Genomic DNA, 16,020 nt, shown 5'->3' on the forward strand with positions numbered 1-16,020 from the left:
TTTAAAATGTTCCTTTTTTTTTTTTCTAGGATCAGAGCGAGAGAGCGCCTCCCTAAGAAATGCTAGGGGAGAAAAGCCCCTATAGAAAGAGCAGCCAGGTAAGGGGGGAGTGACTGGACCACCAGTTTCACCCCACTTAGGATTACCGGGAAAACAGGGCTTAGGCTATGTAAAACACAAGGGGCCAAGCCCCCCTAAGCCTCACAAGAGCCAGGAGACAGGACTGTCTCCTGATCGGAAAAAACAAACAGAGCCCAAAAGGGTATTTTTTTTTTTTAAAATAAAGTGGTACTTGCTTGATCCTTAAGAGAGAAAGAAAGGGCCAAGTAGCCAAGATCAGGGAACCGCAGGGTGAGCTGATCCATCTGCTGGAGACAGACAAATACTGAAGGGCTGCAGGATAGGATCTGTCCTGATATAGGATACCCTTTCAGTTTTGGTCTGTCTCCATCTGCTGGACAGGAGGCTCAACCCACGGTCTGGACTGATCCGGGTACGTACAGGGAAAATAGTTTTCCTGTACATATCTACATTGATAATCAGTTCCTGCTATTCTATGTGTTTGCCTTGTAAAACCTATATATATATATATATATTTATTTTTATATATACCGACATTTGATCTGAGATATCACATCGGTTTACATTCAGGTACTGTAGGTATTTCTCTATCCCCAGATGGCTTACAATTTAAGTTTTGTACCTGAGGCAATGGAGGATAAAGTGACTTGCTGTTGCTGCATTATGCTTCTTGTAAACAGAGGTGATGTTCCGAACGTGCCGCAGTATATAAAATACTTTAAATAAATAAAAATAAACAAAAAAAGACTGCATTTTTAACTATATGTGATAAACGCTTTCATGCTCTGTGAACTGTTGGGTTATATTAGACCCACTGCTTCTTATAAATACTCATTTAGCATTACAACAAATTAATTGTTGGCTGCTACTATTGAAAACAAGAGTCTAAAATATAGCACTTTGGCAGAAACCAGTCTTCTGAATCCCACAGACTGGAAAGAAAGCACAAGTATCTGCTACACGCCAACTAGTAAACATGAGCACCACTTACTGGAAAAAAATTCACCTCTGACCACATAAGATGTGTCATTAAAATTAATGAGCAGAGGGCTTGGGTAAGCAACCTACCCTGGGCAACAAAATAAAAAGACAATCTGAAGCCATCGCTCATAGCAGCCAAAAACATAGCGGCTACAGTAGCTTTCAAAAAAGTCAAACTGAAAATTTAGCAGAAGGGCAAAGGTCTTCACCTCTTCTCCTTCTGTTTCAGGCCGAATGGCATCTTCCAGCTGCAGAGGCAGACGAGGCTCAGCCAAGCTGATCACATAGATCTGAAAGTAAGATAGAACAGAAATAGTGTAACGCTGCTAGCACGTGGCTAGATTTAGTAAAAACAGCCATTCTCGTCATATATATGTCACTAGGTTTGCATAAAATGTTCAGCGGAAACCATGTTTATATTTGTGGTAAGGTTTTAACAGATTGACTATTTCGTCTGCCTTATCCTCCCCCCCCCCCCAGGAGAAAATCAGCAGTTAGATATCGAGTACAGAATATGATGCATTTCCTAAAAAAAAAAAGCTCTTTTGTGGAGTAAACATACTGCCGGCTGTCAGAGAAGAACAACTTATTCTAGGACATAATGTTACAAGATTTCAACAGTTGCTTTTCTAAGATATTCCATACTTATTTCACACTATACGAGAAAAGGCCAATTAGCAACAACTTATATCACTAGACTCCTCCTTAAAACATTTCCAGACCTCAACTGTTATATCTGATGATAACAATTAAAACCTGCCCCTTCTCAATTTCATCCCAACCTACCTCTAATCTTCTGTTAGGGCCTTGCTGTCTTAAAACAAAGCCTTTTATTTGTATTTCATTGTCTGTCTTATCTAGATTGTATGTTCCAAGAAGTAGGAACTGTCTATCATGTGCCTCTGCACAGTGATCTATACAAATGCACTACACAATAATAAAGTGTATTTCTGGTTATTTAAATCCCTTTGCTAAAATATGCCCTTCAAACTCTGTGTATGGCTGCTCTGTGACGCACAGCTCACTTCTGCTCATTCCTTGGCTAAAATCTAGTTACTGTATTGTGATAACAGAATGCAAAGTTCAGTTTGTAGCTGATGTGATCGTTAGGTGACAACTATTCTATTGTACAAGGACATCAACTGCCCTGAGCTTTGCATGCAGTGTATAAACTTGGCACACCGTTTGGATCCCTGTGAATTGGAACCCTGAAGATTCCAATTTTTTTTTTTAAAGTAGACCCTAGTGGGAAAACCATCTTCCTGGGACAAGACAAGACGCATACAAGATCAGAGCTATCAGGGATATCATTTTGGTAAAAAGCAAAAGCATCTCCTGTTTGGAAATGTTAGTGCTGCTGAAATACCAAAACAAAATCAAGAAACAATCAGATATCATTGACAAAATATTACAAAATGCATGAATATTAAAATGTTGACCGTCATTGCCACAAATGCTAAGAACTTTATTTAAAAGCAAGTCAAATTAAACTGAATGTGTCAGAAGAGTCTTTATTCAAATGCAGTACAATTACCCTTTCCACGTGCAGCTCCACATCTTGCTGAGTACAGCTCTCAATTTTCTGATCCACTTTCCTTACAACACCTTCTACGTCAACAATGCTTTCTTTGTTGATGCTATTAGTAAAGATAATTGCACTTAATAATAATACATTTAATTCCAACCACAGTCCAGCTATACATTAGAAATTCTGCTTCCTAACCCCATGGCCTGTTTGACTTCCTTACATGAATGCCCAGAAGGTATCAAAAGGAGCAGGAACAATTAATGGTGGGTGGCAGAGCTTCAAAAATCATAAATCTATGCTTATATAAGCTTTAAACACAATTCCAAAAGCAGTCTGCTAGTGAATTACCGGCACTGTTTAACTGCCAGTAGTGTGCTTAACACAGGGCAATTGGAGTACTGTCTATTAAGTTACGTATTTTTCGCTCCATAAGACGCACCTGACCATAAGACGCACCTAGGATTCAGAGGGGGAAAATTAAAAAAAAAAAAATTGTGCTAAACCGGCTCTGCGTCTGGGCGTCTTATGGAGCAAATTAAGGGAGTGCATAGTTTTTTTTTTTCTCCCCATTTTGTTTTCGGGTCTGGGGAGGGCCATTTCGGTCCACTCCCCAGATCAGAAAATTTTTCTTTCTGTGGGAACCCCCAAAACCCCCCCCCCCCCAATCCCAACCCTTTAAATTAACAACCTCCACCCCCCTGACCCCCCCAAGACCTGCCGAATTAATTTCCTGCAACCCCCCACCCTCCTGACCCCCCCAAGACCTGCCGAATTAATTTCCTGCAACCCCCCACCCTCCTGACCCCCCCAAGACCTGCCAAACGTCCCTGGTGGTCCAGCGGGGGTCCAGGAGCGGTCCGGGAACGATCTCCTGGGCGTGAGCCGTCGGCTGCCAGTAAACAAAATGGCGCCGACGGCCCTATGCCCTCACTATGTCACTGAGACCGACCGCTGCTATTGGTCGGTCTCAGTGACATAGTGAGGGCATAGGGCCGTCGGCGCCATTTTGTTTACTGGCAGCCGACGGCCCTATGCCCTCACTATGTCACTGAGACCGACCAATAGCAGCGATCGGTCTCAGTGACATAGTGAGGGCATAGGGCCGTCGGCTGCCAGTAAACAAAATGGCGCCGACGGCCCTATGCCCTCACTATGTCACTGAGACCGACCAATAGCAGCGGTCGGTCTCAGTGACATAGTGAGGGCATAGGGCCGTCGGCGCCATTTTGTTTACTGGCAGCCGACGGCCCACGCCCAGGAAATCATTCCCGGACCCCCGCTGGACCACCAGGGACGTTTGGCAGGTCTTGGGGGGGTCAGGAGGGTGGGGGGTTGCAGGAAATTAATTTGTGAGGTCTTGGGGGGGGGGGGGGTTGTAGGAAATTAAGTCGGCAGGTCTTGGGGGAGTCGGGGGGGGGGGTGTTTGTTAGATTTTTGTTTGGTTTTTTTTTTATATTCGCTCCATAAGACGCACATACATTTTCCCCCCACCTTTGGGGGAAAAAAAGTGCGTCTTATGGAGCGAAAAATACGGTAATTTTTATTTTCCATTTTCAATTGAAAGTTATAATAAGAAGTATACAAAACAAGCCAGGCAATACACAAACAGTAAATACTCTACATCTTAAAAATAAACATGCACACTCTGGGGAACTTTCAGAGGGTTTAGCTTTTGAATATTTCCCCTAATTGGGGTCTGAGTTAGCCATCTAGCACTGATTTTCAGCACTAGCCAGTTAACTTGGGTGTCCAAATTTAGGTGATCAATTGCAAGCTTAAATCTAGTTGACCAAATTATGGACACCTAAATATATTTCTATTTTCAAATGCCTTGGCTACTGACGAAAATTGGCTTAACTAAGTGCCAGAATCTGGCTGGCTAAGGGAGATGCCTTGCAGCTCTTTGAAAGTCTTCTGTAAAATACAGTTTTGCCCCATCTGCATAAAAGCAGGGCTATAAATCAGGGGAAGAAAGGAAGGAAAGAAAGAGGGGCATGGAAAGAGAAGAGAAGTTCCCCTATTTATTTAAAAAACTCTTATATACTGCTTGATGCAATGGAGGAAGATTCAAGCAGTTTGCAATGTTACATATGCATAATAAAATGCAACACAAATAACACAGATTAAGAAAATATAGCATAAAAAGTAAGGGAATAATGTTAAAATTAAAGAAATGAAATGAAAGCAAGTTTGAATAAATACGTTTTTAAGTGTTTCTTAAATTCTGTTAGTGGGAATTAATCTAAAGTTATCCGGAAGAGAGTTCCATAGAGAAGGGCCTGCAACCAAAAAGGCTCAATGTTGCGTTAAGGTCTAGTCTGGCAAGGTGAACAGTAAGAACTTCTAACAACAAACATTTGTTGGTGGATCATAATTGTCTTGATGGTTGATAAATCTGAAGTAACGTGCACTGCCATATAGCAGATGGGTTATGAATTAGTTTGTGGATGAGACAAAGAATTTTGTATTGAATGCGAAATGAAACAAGCAATGTAAAGCAGATAGTACTGTTGAGATGTGGTCTCTAGTTTCTGGAAAGAAGTCTTGCAGCTGCATTTTGAACAAGCTGTAGCAGATGTAGAGTACAGTCAGGTAGGCCTAAAAGTTGCCCGTTACAGTAGTCAAGACCAGAGAATATTCTGGTTTGAAGAACCAAACAGAAATCATTGTGAAATAATAGTGGTTTCAGGTTTTTTAAAGAATGAAGTTTGTAAAAAACATTTTGACTACAGTGGAAATATGGTTGGACATTGAAAGTTCAGAATTGAGTATAACACCGAGATATTGTGTTTGGTGGAAATTGGGATAGAACAATTTATCAATACTAAGGTGAGCTGGAGGGCGACAGGAGGATAGTGGAATTGTAGATGGATAAACTATTTCTGTTTTTGAGGTATTTAATTTAAGTCTGTTGTGTGAGAGCCAAGTTTTGGACTGGATACATAGAGATACAAAGGAGAGGGTTGTCAACCAGGAGTTGTATAGAACAAAAAAACGAATATCATCTGTGTAAATTTTGAAGGATAGTCCTAGTCTGTCCAAAAGACGGCAAAGAGGTAACAGATAAATATTGAAGAGGATGGCAGATGGGCATTCCTCATGGTTCTGCTCAGAGTTGACAGTGAACCATTACAAATGATATTGAGAAATGACAATTCTTGAAAACGGTTGGAAATGAATGAAATGAAACAGTCAAGAACTGAATTGGATATGCCAATTGATTTTAACCCATTATTAAGAATCTGGTGATCTATGGTATCAAAAGTTGCGGAAATGTCAAGTAGAACCAGTATGTAAATGGCATTTGTATCAAATCCACGGATAATGGTATCAAAAGTAGAAAGTAGAAGGGTTTCAGTGCTGTGTCCCTTTCTAAAGCCATGTTGATTTATTTTTATTTATTTATTTAAAGTTTTTTTTATACCGGCATTCATGATAGAATCACATTGATAAGGATGAAGAATGGAGTTATCAGTAATATAATCCAAGAGTTGGTGTAGGACCACAGATTTGATGGCTTTTGCCAAAAAAGTAAGAGAGGCAATAGGACGCAGGTTGTTTAAATCAGAAGAATCTATGTTGGGTTTCTTTGGAATTGACAGAATGGAGGTACATTTCAAAGAGTCAGGAAAAAAGCCAGAGGAAAGGGAAAAATTGACTATAGCGGCTAAGTGAGCAGATAAATACTCACAGGAGGCATGCAGGAGATATCCAGAGCAGGGGTTAAATGGACTGTGGGAAATCTTGAGTTTGGAAAGAATTCATATAACGGTAGAGGAGTCAATGTTGTCAAAACTGGACCATGTAATCGAAACAGGAGGTAGATTGGGGTTTGGTATAGGTAGGTGATGAAATTCATTAGATATATTGATTACTTTAGAGCTAAAGTGGTGAGTAATTTTGTTACATAGATCCATATCAATAAAGTCAAATGTTTTTATTTAGATTTGGTGATAGTTTTCACAATGTTGAATAAAGTTGCAGAATTACCATTAGTCAGTTGAATTTTTTTAGCGTAACTGGGGTTTCTATGCCAGCGACGCTCTAGTTGACACAGTTTAGATTTAAAGGCTTTTAAACCAGGAGTAAACTAAGATGCAGATGGTAAGAGGCAAGCATGGTGGTATTTTAAGTGGAGCAGTGAAGGCCAAAGCCATAGAGATAGCAGTATTCCAGTCAGAGACTGCACACTGAATATTTGTGGGGGGGAGTAGAAAGAAGATTAGAGAGAATGGAGTTTGAGAAGAGTTCTGGGCATATAAATTTTCTTTTGTAAATGACTGAAGGGTTTTGAGAATGATGGGTTGACAAACTTAAGAGTACCAGAAAAAGACAGAACAAAAAGACAGAACAAAATGGTAAGACCAAGGGACAAGTTGACAAGATATTTTAATGGAGGATTTGAGAATAAAAAATTAATTACGGAATAGTAGATCTAAAGTGTGATCACATGTGTACGTGGGTTGATCAATTAGTTGTGCCCAATCCAGGCCAGACATAGCATCGAGAAAGTGAGAGGCAGAAGGGGGAAGTGGAACAGTATCAACATGAAGATTAAAGTTGCCAGCTATCAAAGTTCAAGAAAGATCAACTGTTAAAGAGGATAATGTTTCTAAAATAGGAGATGTGTCTGAACTTAACAGTTTAAGTGGACAATACAGCACACAGAAGTTGGCCACTGCAGAGGAGATAAGTAAGATTTCATAGGGCCCAATAGATGCAATGTATTTTTTTACAAGGGAAGATGGAAAATCTAATAATGACAAGGAGTCCCCCTCCTCTGTGGTTAGGTCTGGGTTGAGAAACAGCAGTGTAGTCTGGTGGACATAAGTTGTTAATAGTAATAATATCATGGTCAAGCAGCCAGTATTCAGAAATTAACACATCGGGATTTTGAGTAGAAATTAAATCTTATATAATGGAGATATTACTTACCTGATAATTTCGTTTTCCTTAGCAGATGGACTCAGGACCAATGGGTATAGTGTATTCCTGATAGCAGTTGGAGACGGATCAGATTTCAATCTGACGTCAGTCCTAGTACATATACCCCTGCAGGAAGTGCAGCTCTTCAGTATTCTCCTCAAAAAGCAATTATGGATATATGCGTGACTGAATAACTTGAATAACTTGGATAACTTGATTAACTTTATAACTTGGTTAACTTAATTAACTTGAAGTGGTTGAGTTGGTTATAGCTGGAGACCGCCAGTGCCCTCAACCGAGAACCGTCGACCCCCAGTAGGATGGGTGTCCTAATTGGAGGGAAAGCTTGGCTTATCCGTTATCTCGCTCTCGGGGATGTCGCCCGAGAATTCCATGAAAGATGGCAGCCGTGGGTGGGATGCTGAGTCCATCTGTCTACATTAAGGAAAACGAAATTATCATGTAAGTAATTTCTCCATTTCCTAGCGTGTAGCAGATGGACTCAGGACCAATGGGATGTATAAAAGCTACTCCTGAACCGGGTGGGAGGCTGTCCGGGGCCCACTTGGTACTGCCTTTGCGAATGCTGTGTTCTCTCGAGCCTGAACATCCAGGCGGTAGAACCTGGAAGGTGTGGATGGAGGACCATGTCGCCACCTGACAGATCTTGGAGGGTGCAGCATCTTGGTTTCCGCCCAGGACACTGCCTGGGCTCTAGTGGCATGGGCCTTGACTCGTAAAAGCGGCAGCTTGCCTGCTTTTAGGTAGGCCACCTTGATAACTTCTTTGATCCAGTGGGCTATGGTTGCCCGCAAGGCCGCTTTCCCTTGCTTCTTCCCGCTATGAAGGACGAATAGATAGTCCGTCTTTCGTAAGGATTATGACCATTCCAGGTATTGGACTAGGAGTCTGCCGACGTTGAGGTGGCGCAGAAGGCAAATTCTTCTGGATCCTTATGCTCATCTGGCGATGCAGCAAGATGGTTTGGTTGAGATGGAAGTGAGAAACCACTTTGGGGAGGAAGGACAGGACCGTGCGTAACTGAATGGCTCCCGAAGTGAGTCTGAGGAACGTCTCCCGGCAGGACAGTGCTTGTAGCTTGGAGATAAGACGGGCCGAACAGACTGCTACCAGGAAGGCCGTTTTCAATGTTAATAGTTGTAGGGACAGGCTGTGGAGAGGTCTGAAGGAGGCTCCAGCTGAGAAGTCTAGAACTAGGTTGAGGTTCCATAGAGGCACCGGCCACTTTAGGGGTGGTCGGATCTGCTTGACTCCTTTCAGGAAGTGGGAGACGTCCGGATGAGAGGCTAGGCTACCGTCCTCACTCTTGGTTCCGTAGCATGACAATGTGGCCACCTGTACATTGATGGAGTTGAGAGACAATCCTTTCTGTAGGCCGTTCTGCAGGAATTCCAAAATCATGGGAATTTTGACTAATCGTGGGATGATGTCGCGGTCCTCACACCAGGCTTCGAATACTCTCCAAATCCTTATGTATGTTAGGGATGTGGAGAACGTGCGTGCTCGGAGCAGGGTGTCAATTACTGCCCCCGAGTATCCGTTCTTCTTCAGGCGAGTCCTCTCAATGGCCAGACTGTAAGAGAAAATCGAGCTGAGCCCTCTTGAAGAATCGGCCCTTGTTGGAGCAGATCCCTGTGTGGTGGTAGCGGGAGAGGGCTCTCTGTCAGTAGCCTTCACATGTCTGCGTACCATGGCCTTCTTGGCCAGTCCGGGGCCACTAGAAGTACTGGTCTCTTGTGGTGTTCTATCTTGTGGATGATTCCGCCCAATAGGGGCCATGGCGGGAAGGCGTATAGTAGGAATTCCTGTGGCCAGGTCTGTACCAGGTCATCGATTCCCTGGGACTGAGGTTCCCGTCTGCAGCTGAAGGAGCTGGGCACTTGGGCGTTGGACCGGTTTGCCGGGAGGTCCATGATTGGTGTTCCCCAACGGTTTACTATCAACTGGAAGGCTGTGATCGACAGTTTCCGTTCTCTTGGGTCTAGACTTTCTCGGCTGAGGTAATCCGCAGCAACATTGTCTTTCCCCACGATGTGGGCGGCCGAGATCTCTCAAAGGTTTGCTTCCACCCACGTCATTAGGGGGTCTATTTCCAGAGACACCTGTTGGCTTCTGGTTCCTCCCTGACAGTTGATGTAGGCCACTGTTTTGGCATTGTTTGATATGACTGACTGATTTGTCCCGGAGTCTGTGTCCGAACCGTAGGCAGGCTAGTCTGACTGCCCGTGCTTCTAGGCGGTTAATGTTCCATCCCGACTCTTCTTTGTTCCATTGCCCCTGGGCGGTCAGCTCCTGGCAGTGTGCTCCCCATCCTCGTAGGCTGGCGTCTGTGGTGAGCAGGATCCAGGTCGGTGAGGATAGCCTCACTCCCTGGCTCAGATGACCTTCTTGTAGCCACAATCGTAGTTGGTTCCGAACTTTGTCGGGGAGCTGGAGACGAACATGTAGTTCTGGGACAGCGGGTTCCATCATGACAGTAGGGAGCACTGTAGGGGGTCTTATTTGAGCTCTTGTCCATGGCACTACTTCCAGTGTGGATGCATTGAGGCCGAGAACTTGGAGGTAGTCCCATGCTGTGGGGCGACCTTGCTCAACAGGGTTCGCAACTGGGTCATCAGTTTTGATCTCCTTGTCTGTGTCAGGATGACCTTGTCTTGTTTGGTGTTGAATCAAACTCCCAGGAATTCTAGAGACTGGGAGGGCTGCAGACAGCTCTTGTTTGTGTTGACCACCCACCCAAAGCTCTCCAGCAGAGTTTGACTCTGTTGGTCGCCTGGTGACTTTCCTCTGGGGATTTCGCCCTGATCAGCCAATCGTCCAGATATGGGTGTACGAGGATTCCTTCCTTCCTCAGTGTTGCCGCCACTACCACCATGATTTTGGTGAACGTCCGGGGTTCTGTGGCTAACCCGAATGGTAGAGCCCGGAACTGGTAGTGATGGTCCAGGATAGAGAAGCTTAGAAAACGCTGATGCTCTTGATGGACCGGAATGTGCAGGTAGGCTTCTGACAGATCCAGGGATGTAAGGAATTCTCCCGGTTGTATCGCCCTTATAACCAAGCATAGGGTTTCCATGCGGAAGCGAGGAATCGTCAGGTGGTGGTTAACCAACGAGGACCAGGATGGGCCAGAACGTCCCTTCTTTCTTGGGGACGATAAAATAGATGGAATAGTGTCCAGTATTTATTTGTTGCGAGGGCACCGGTATTATAGCCTCTAAGGCGAGTAATCTGGTCAGCATAGTTTCCACTGCCATCCTCTTGGAGGGGTCGTGGCAGGGGGATTCCACAAACTTGTCCAGAGGGAGGTGGTGGAAATCCAGGTAATATCCCTCTCGAATGATGGATAGGACCCACTTGTCCGAAGCTATCTCAGCCCAACTTTGGTAGAATAGGGCAAGTCTGCCCCCTTGGCTTCTTCCCTTGGATGGGTCGGCTGATTTTCATTGTGGGGTGCGGCTAGGGCCTGGACCGGCTCCCTTTTTGTTGTGCTTGTTCCAAAAGGACTGGCTCCTGCCTGCGGGGTGAGCCACTTGATGTGCTTCTGTATGGATTGAAGCGCTGTGATCCTCTGTCCCTAGAAGTTCGGAGGAAGGGTCGCTGGTTTCTCTTATTCCTGTCCTCCGGTAGCCGCGGTAGTGGGGATTCGCCCCATTTGTTGACTAGCTTCTCCAGTTCACTTCCGAACAGGAGGGTTCCCTTGAAGGGCATCCTTGTGAGCCTCGTCCTGGACAACGCGTCGGCCAACCAGCTTCAGAGCCAGAGTTGTCTTCTGGCTGCCACGGCGGATGACATGCCTTTAGCCGCGGTGCGCACCAGATCAGAGGCAGCATCCGTGAGGAATGATACTGCTGGTTCCAGGGCTTCCCTGGGAGTGTTGTTCCTGGTCTGTGATAAGCAGGCACGTGTCACCACGGCACAGCAGGTCGCGATCTGTAGAGGCATAGCGGAGACGTCAAAGGACTGTTTGAGGATGGATTCCAGACATCTGTCTTGGGCATCCTTGAGTGCTGCTCCTCCCTCGACTGGGATAGTAGTATGCTTCGAGACCGTGCAGGCCATGGCATCCACTTTTGGACATGCCAGGAGATCTTTGGCATTAGGGTCCAGGGGTTACATGGCTGCCAGGGCACACCCCCCCTTTGAACGTGGTCTCTGGGGCTTCCCATTCCAGGTCAATTAGCTGCTGGATGGCTTGTAACAGTGGGAAATGACGGGAGGTCTGACGGAGTCCCTCTAGGAGGGATCCAGAGGCACTTGTGCCCGGGATAGCGAACTCTTTCAAGCTGTGTGTGACCAGGTCTGGAAGCTCATCCTTGGTGAATAAAAGCCTCATGGTTCAGTGGGGTTCAGTCCCTGGGGGGAGTTCCCCTTCCTCCAGGGGTTCTGAATCCTCGTCCTAGTTGTCTGTGTCCCCGAAGGTGGGGCTTCTGGGCAGAGGAGGCACTTCTGAGCCTAGAGGGTCCCAGGATGTTGAGGTCCTCTGGCAGAGGCTGTGGCCGTGTTATTGGAGGCCCCGGCTGCACGTGGATGAATGTATGCAAGCCTCTGAAGAATTCCACCCAGGAGATAGATGCTGGGTCTATATTAAGAGGCGCTGTGTCCCTGGGGAGCCCCATTTGAGGGAGGCTCCCGCAGGGAGACGCGAGGTCCAGCATCTCCCCGCGGGAGAAATAGTTAGTTGAAAAGGTCGCACCAAGCAAACAGTTGTTGTTTTTAACCTATAAAACACATCTTAATGTTACATTCGAACCGCCTAATACTTCCTAAACAAACAGATAAGCTTAACTTTTACACATAGTTTATTATACTAAAATGTTACCGTACTATGATGGCACACGCTTAACTTGTAATCTATACCACTCATATTTTAACTTTATCGGGCCTTTTTTGTAAACCGTTGTGATGGTTACCTAACTTAACGACGGTATAGAAGAGTTTTGAAATAAATAAATAAATAAATAAAGTACTGTCCGAGGAGCCAGATCCCGGCACCGGCTGGAAAGGGCCATGGGTTGAATACCTCAGGACCTCCTCGCACTGTATACACAGGGCCGTGGCCTCTTCATGCTGTGCAGCTCTAATGTGGCATGCTGGGCAGAGGCCCTGAGGCTTGAGCTTCTTCTCCGGTGGTGCCATGGCTTGTGCGCGTAAAATACAGGGCCTGGGTGGCTTAGTTATGCGCTCCGGCGCATCGAGATTGTGCGCGTAGTTTGGTGCACACACGGGCCGAACTTATGCGCCCAGCACAGTAAGCGTGTGGCTATGCGCGTCGCTGAGTGCACGGTCGCCTCTGTGCGCACAGGTCGAGACGGCAGACAGGGTGGCGAACAGGTCAAGATGGTGACGGCGACCACGTGGACAATATGGCGACCACCTCGGAGGGTCTCCATGTGGGAGGACCCTCGGATCTGACCGGGGCCTAGCCCTGCTAGGGCTGATCAACCTGGTAGCACTGGCGTCGGCTGGCGACCTGTGCGACACTTCGAACTTCAGAGACCGGAGACTTTTAAGTAGTTTTCTACCTTACCTTGTCTCGGCGCTTCCCGGTCTCATTCTGGGCGAACACTGGCTGCGGGGGGAGAGGGAAATACCTTCACCGCCGTGCTCGAAGTTGCACCCGCTGCCTCTCAGCCTCATCTGTTGCCGGGGGCTAAGTCCACACCGAGGGTCGGCCGCCGGACCGAGGCTTACCTCAGAGGGATCGCGGAAATCACCTCGGGAATTCTCAACTGGGGGAGGGGCTCAAGGGATGTCACCGCAGGAGAGCGGGGTTCTTCTCTAGAGGTAAGATTTCTTCTTGTTTTGGTAAATTACTCTAACGCTGTGCGAGCATGCTTAGAGTCCCGAACTGCTATGGAGACGGAAAATACTGAAGAGCTGCACTTCCTGCAGGGGTATATGAACTAGGACTGAAGTCAGATTGAAATCTGATCCGTCTCCAACTGCTATCAGGAGTACACTATACCCATTGGTCCTGAGTCCATCTGCTACACGCAAGGAAATTGGAGCTTTTTTCCTAATTAATTGTGCGTTAAAAGCTAATAAAGAAATGGTTGTTAAGAAAACAGTGAGTGGTTTGATAGCATGCATGATCGGTTTCAGGTTGCTTCTGTAAACAGGTTTAACATTGCGTCGATGGGGGTTCCAGGTGACCATATAATCCTTGGCCTAAAATGGTTGTGATTTCCATTAAAAAGATAAGGAAGGAAGGAGAAATGAAATGCAACAAATTGAAGGTTAAAAAAAAAAAAAAAGAAAAATTAATACAGGTGAGGCACAAAGTGAGGCATGAGGTGGTGCATAAAGGTATGAACCCCTTTGTTGCACTCTTTGGCGCCACAGCAGCACACATATGCTGGCACCCACAGATGATGTCACAGATGGGCGGGGCAGGAGGGGACCCACGCAGCACAAGTGCTGCGGTGGCGGCGTCAGCCCAAGTCCAGGAACAAGCAGGCAGATACACCTGGAAGTGGACCAGGGAAAGAACAGCAGCAGTCAGTTGAGGCAAAGTGGAAGCCTCCGGCGTTGCAGCGGCACACTTATGCTAGCACTCACAGATGATGTTACACATGGGCAGGACCCGTGCAGCTCAAGCGCTGCGATGGCGGAGACAGCCCAAGTCCAGGAACAAGCCAAGTCCCCGAGCTCAACATAATGAGCTATCATTAAGAGGGCCCTATAGGCAAGTATCTTGAAAACATCTGAAAATATCAAGTTTACTTTCACAAATAAAACCTGCCTTCCCAGCCAAGCCTGGACAACATAGGCAACTGCCTCCAGCACCAAATTCTTCTAGGCGCTGGAGTGTTGCCTATTCCTAAATCCAAATCTGCTGCCTGCTCTGCAGCCTGTCTCCTTCTACAGCCCGGACTCGGGCTGCAGCAAGGGAGAGGAGGAAAAAATGAGCATGGAGCCTTCAGCAGTCCTCTCATGCGGATGGATCCCATGGTGCCCCCCACTTCATGCACGTGTTTGCTCCTCCTCCTGCATGGGCTTCCTGCTGCGAGGGAAAGAATGACAGAGTTTGCCAGGCGAGAGAGCTGCTGAAGGCCCCGCACTGATTTTGCCTCAACTATGTTATGGCAGATCCAGCCATAACTGTGAGGTGAGGAGGGATAGACGGAAAGGACGCCCTGAGAGGAGGATCTGGGCAGAAGGTATCGCACCCTTTCCTTCCCCCCTTCCACAGGAAAGAGGGGATGGGGGAAGCTAACTCCTTCCCCCCATTGTCTATGGCCTTGTTCCCAGCTACCTGCTGGTGGGTTCATTGATCTTTTATGTACAGTGCAATGAAATCTGCTCCGAAAACACGTTTCTCCAATCCAGATAGCACCAGCTTGCATATCTAAGCCCTGGTGTGCCCTTTCGTGGCTTAGTTTTCTTTCTTAGTACCTTTTCTAATTTTTGGATATCCATTTTTGATATTAAAATTTAGCCTGAAAAAGATGCAACAAATATTCAAGACATTTTTGAGGTACAGAAATACCACAATAGCGCCATTTTTTTTTTTTTTTAAAGCAATCACAACAGTACTGTCTAAAATTCTGCAAACATCAACACAGTACTTTATCCTTCTCACTCTTTTGGTCTTATTTTGTTTTAGGTTTTCTTTCTTTTCTTGCAAACTATCTAAGTTACTATCTTAAAAAATCTTCCCCAAGTCCTGTGCTTAGCATTCCACGTCCCACTCATGCTTTCATGAACTGTTTCAGGATACTTAGGATCAGTACTGCAGCATGTTGACTCTTTTAGGTTCCTAATAGTGGTTAAATAGAAGTTGTCAAACATTTTTCAACATTAACAGCTCTTTAGCAAGTCAATAAAACTGCTGGCTTCATCAGCTAACAAACCGTTCCCAGTACTGCTGTTTTCAACAGCTCACAGAGCCCAGAACCACACAAACAGAATGCTGATGGTTAGGATGTGCATTTGTTAGAATGCACTTACTAAAATCAAACCGGCAGCTAGAAGGAAGCCCTCTGGGAATTGGCAAACGGAGGAAATGCAAGGACTTTGCTGTCCATAAACTTCCTTCTTTTATTGATTCTTTCAACTTTCATGCTAGATGCTGACTCTGAGTTTAGTAGCTGTATTCAAAGAAATCCTGAGAGGAGAACAGCATCATATCTCATCGCCACATCGATATCTTCAACAAATTCACATCCTGCTCAGGTCAGGGTGGGAAGTTTAAAAAAAAAAAAAAAGACAGTACTTGGGGAAGAAACAGAAGTTTCAAAACTGTGACGAGGAGCATCATAACATTTAGACAAGTTCTAAATGAAATAAGCTAGAGAGAAGAGGAGAGTGAGAGCTGACCTCTCTCTAACTTGGCCATATAAATGAAGTTATGGTTTTTGGCTACACTTTTTAACACAGAGAAAGCATTTCTACATAATAATTAATTTTCAATATGAACAAATACAATGGATATCTAATATATGGCAATGAAAATGTATGCACGAGTTTCATAAGAGAAT

At 45.5% G+C, this 16,020-nt stretch overlaps 1 protein-coding gene across 4 annotated transcripts in view; it reads right to left on the reverse strand.

The window, feature by feature from the left end:
- Window positions 1–16,020, reverse strand: part of DARS (aspartyl-tRNA synthetase) — a 205,561-nt gene that overhangs the window by 65,640 nt on the left and 123,901 nt on the right. For all 4 annotated transcript variants that reach the window (XM_029605392.1, XM_029605393.1, XM_029605395.1 and 1 more), the window contains 2 exons: window positions 2,597–2,699; window positions 1,272–1,352 (listed from right to left, as the gene is read on the reverse strand). In XM_029605392.1, coding sequence (XP_029461252.1) covers window positions 1,272–1,352; window positions 2,597–2,699 — 184 coding nt within the window. The remainder of the gene's footprint in view (window positions 1–1,271; window positions 1,353–2,596; window positions 2,700–16,020) is intronic.

Source organism: Rhinatrema bivittatum, chromosome 6, assembly GCF_901001135.1.
Source record: "Rhinatrema bivittatum chromosome 6, aRhiBiv1.1, whole genome shotgun sequence".
In the NCBI taxonomy this organism is placed as follows: Eukaryota; Metazoa; Chordata; class Amphibia; order Gymnophiona; family Rhinatrematidae; genus Rhinatrema; species Rhinatrema bivittatum.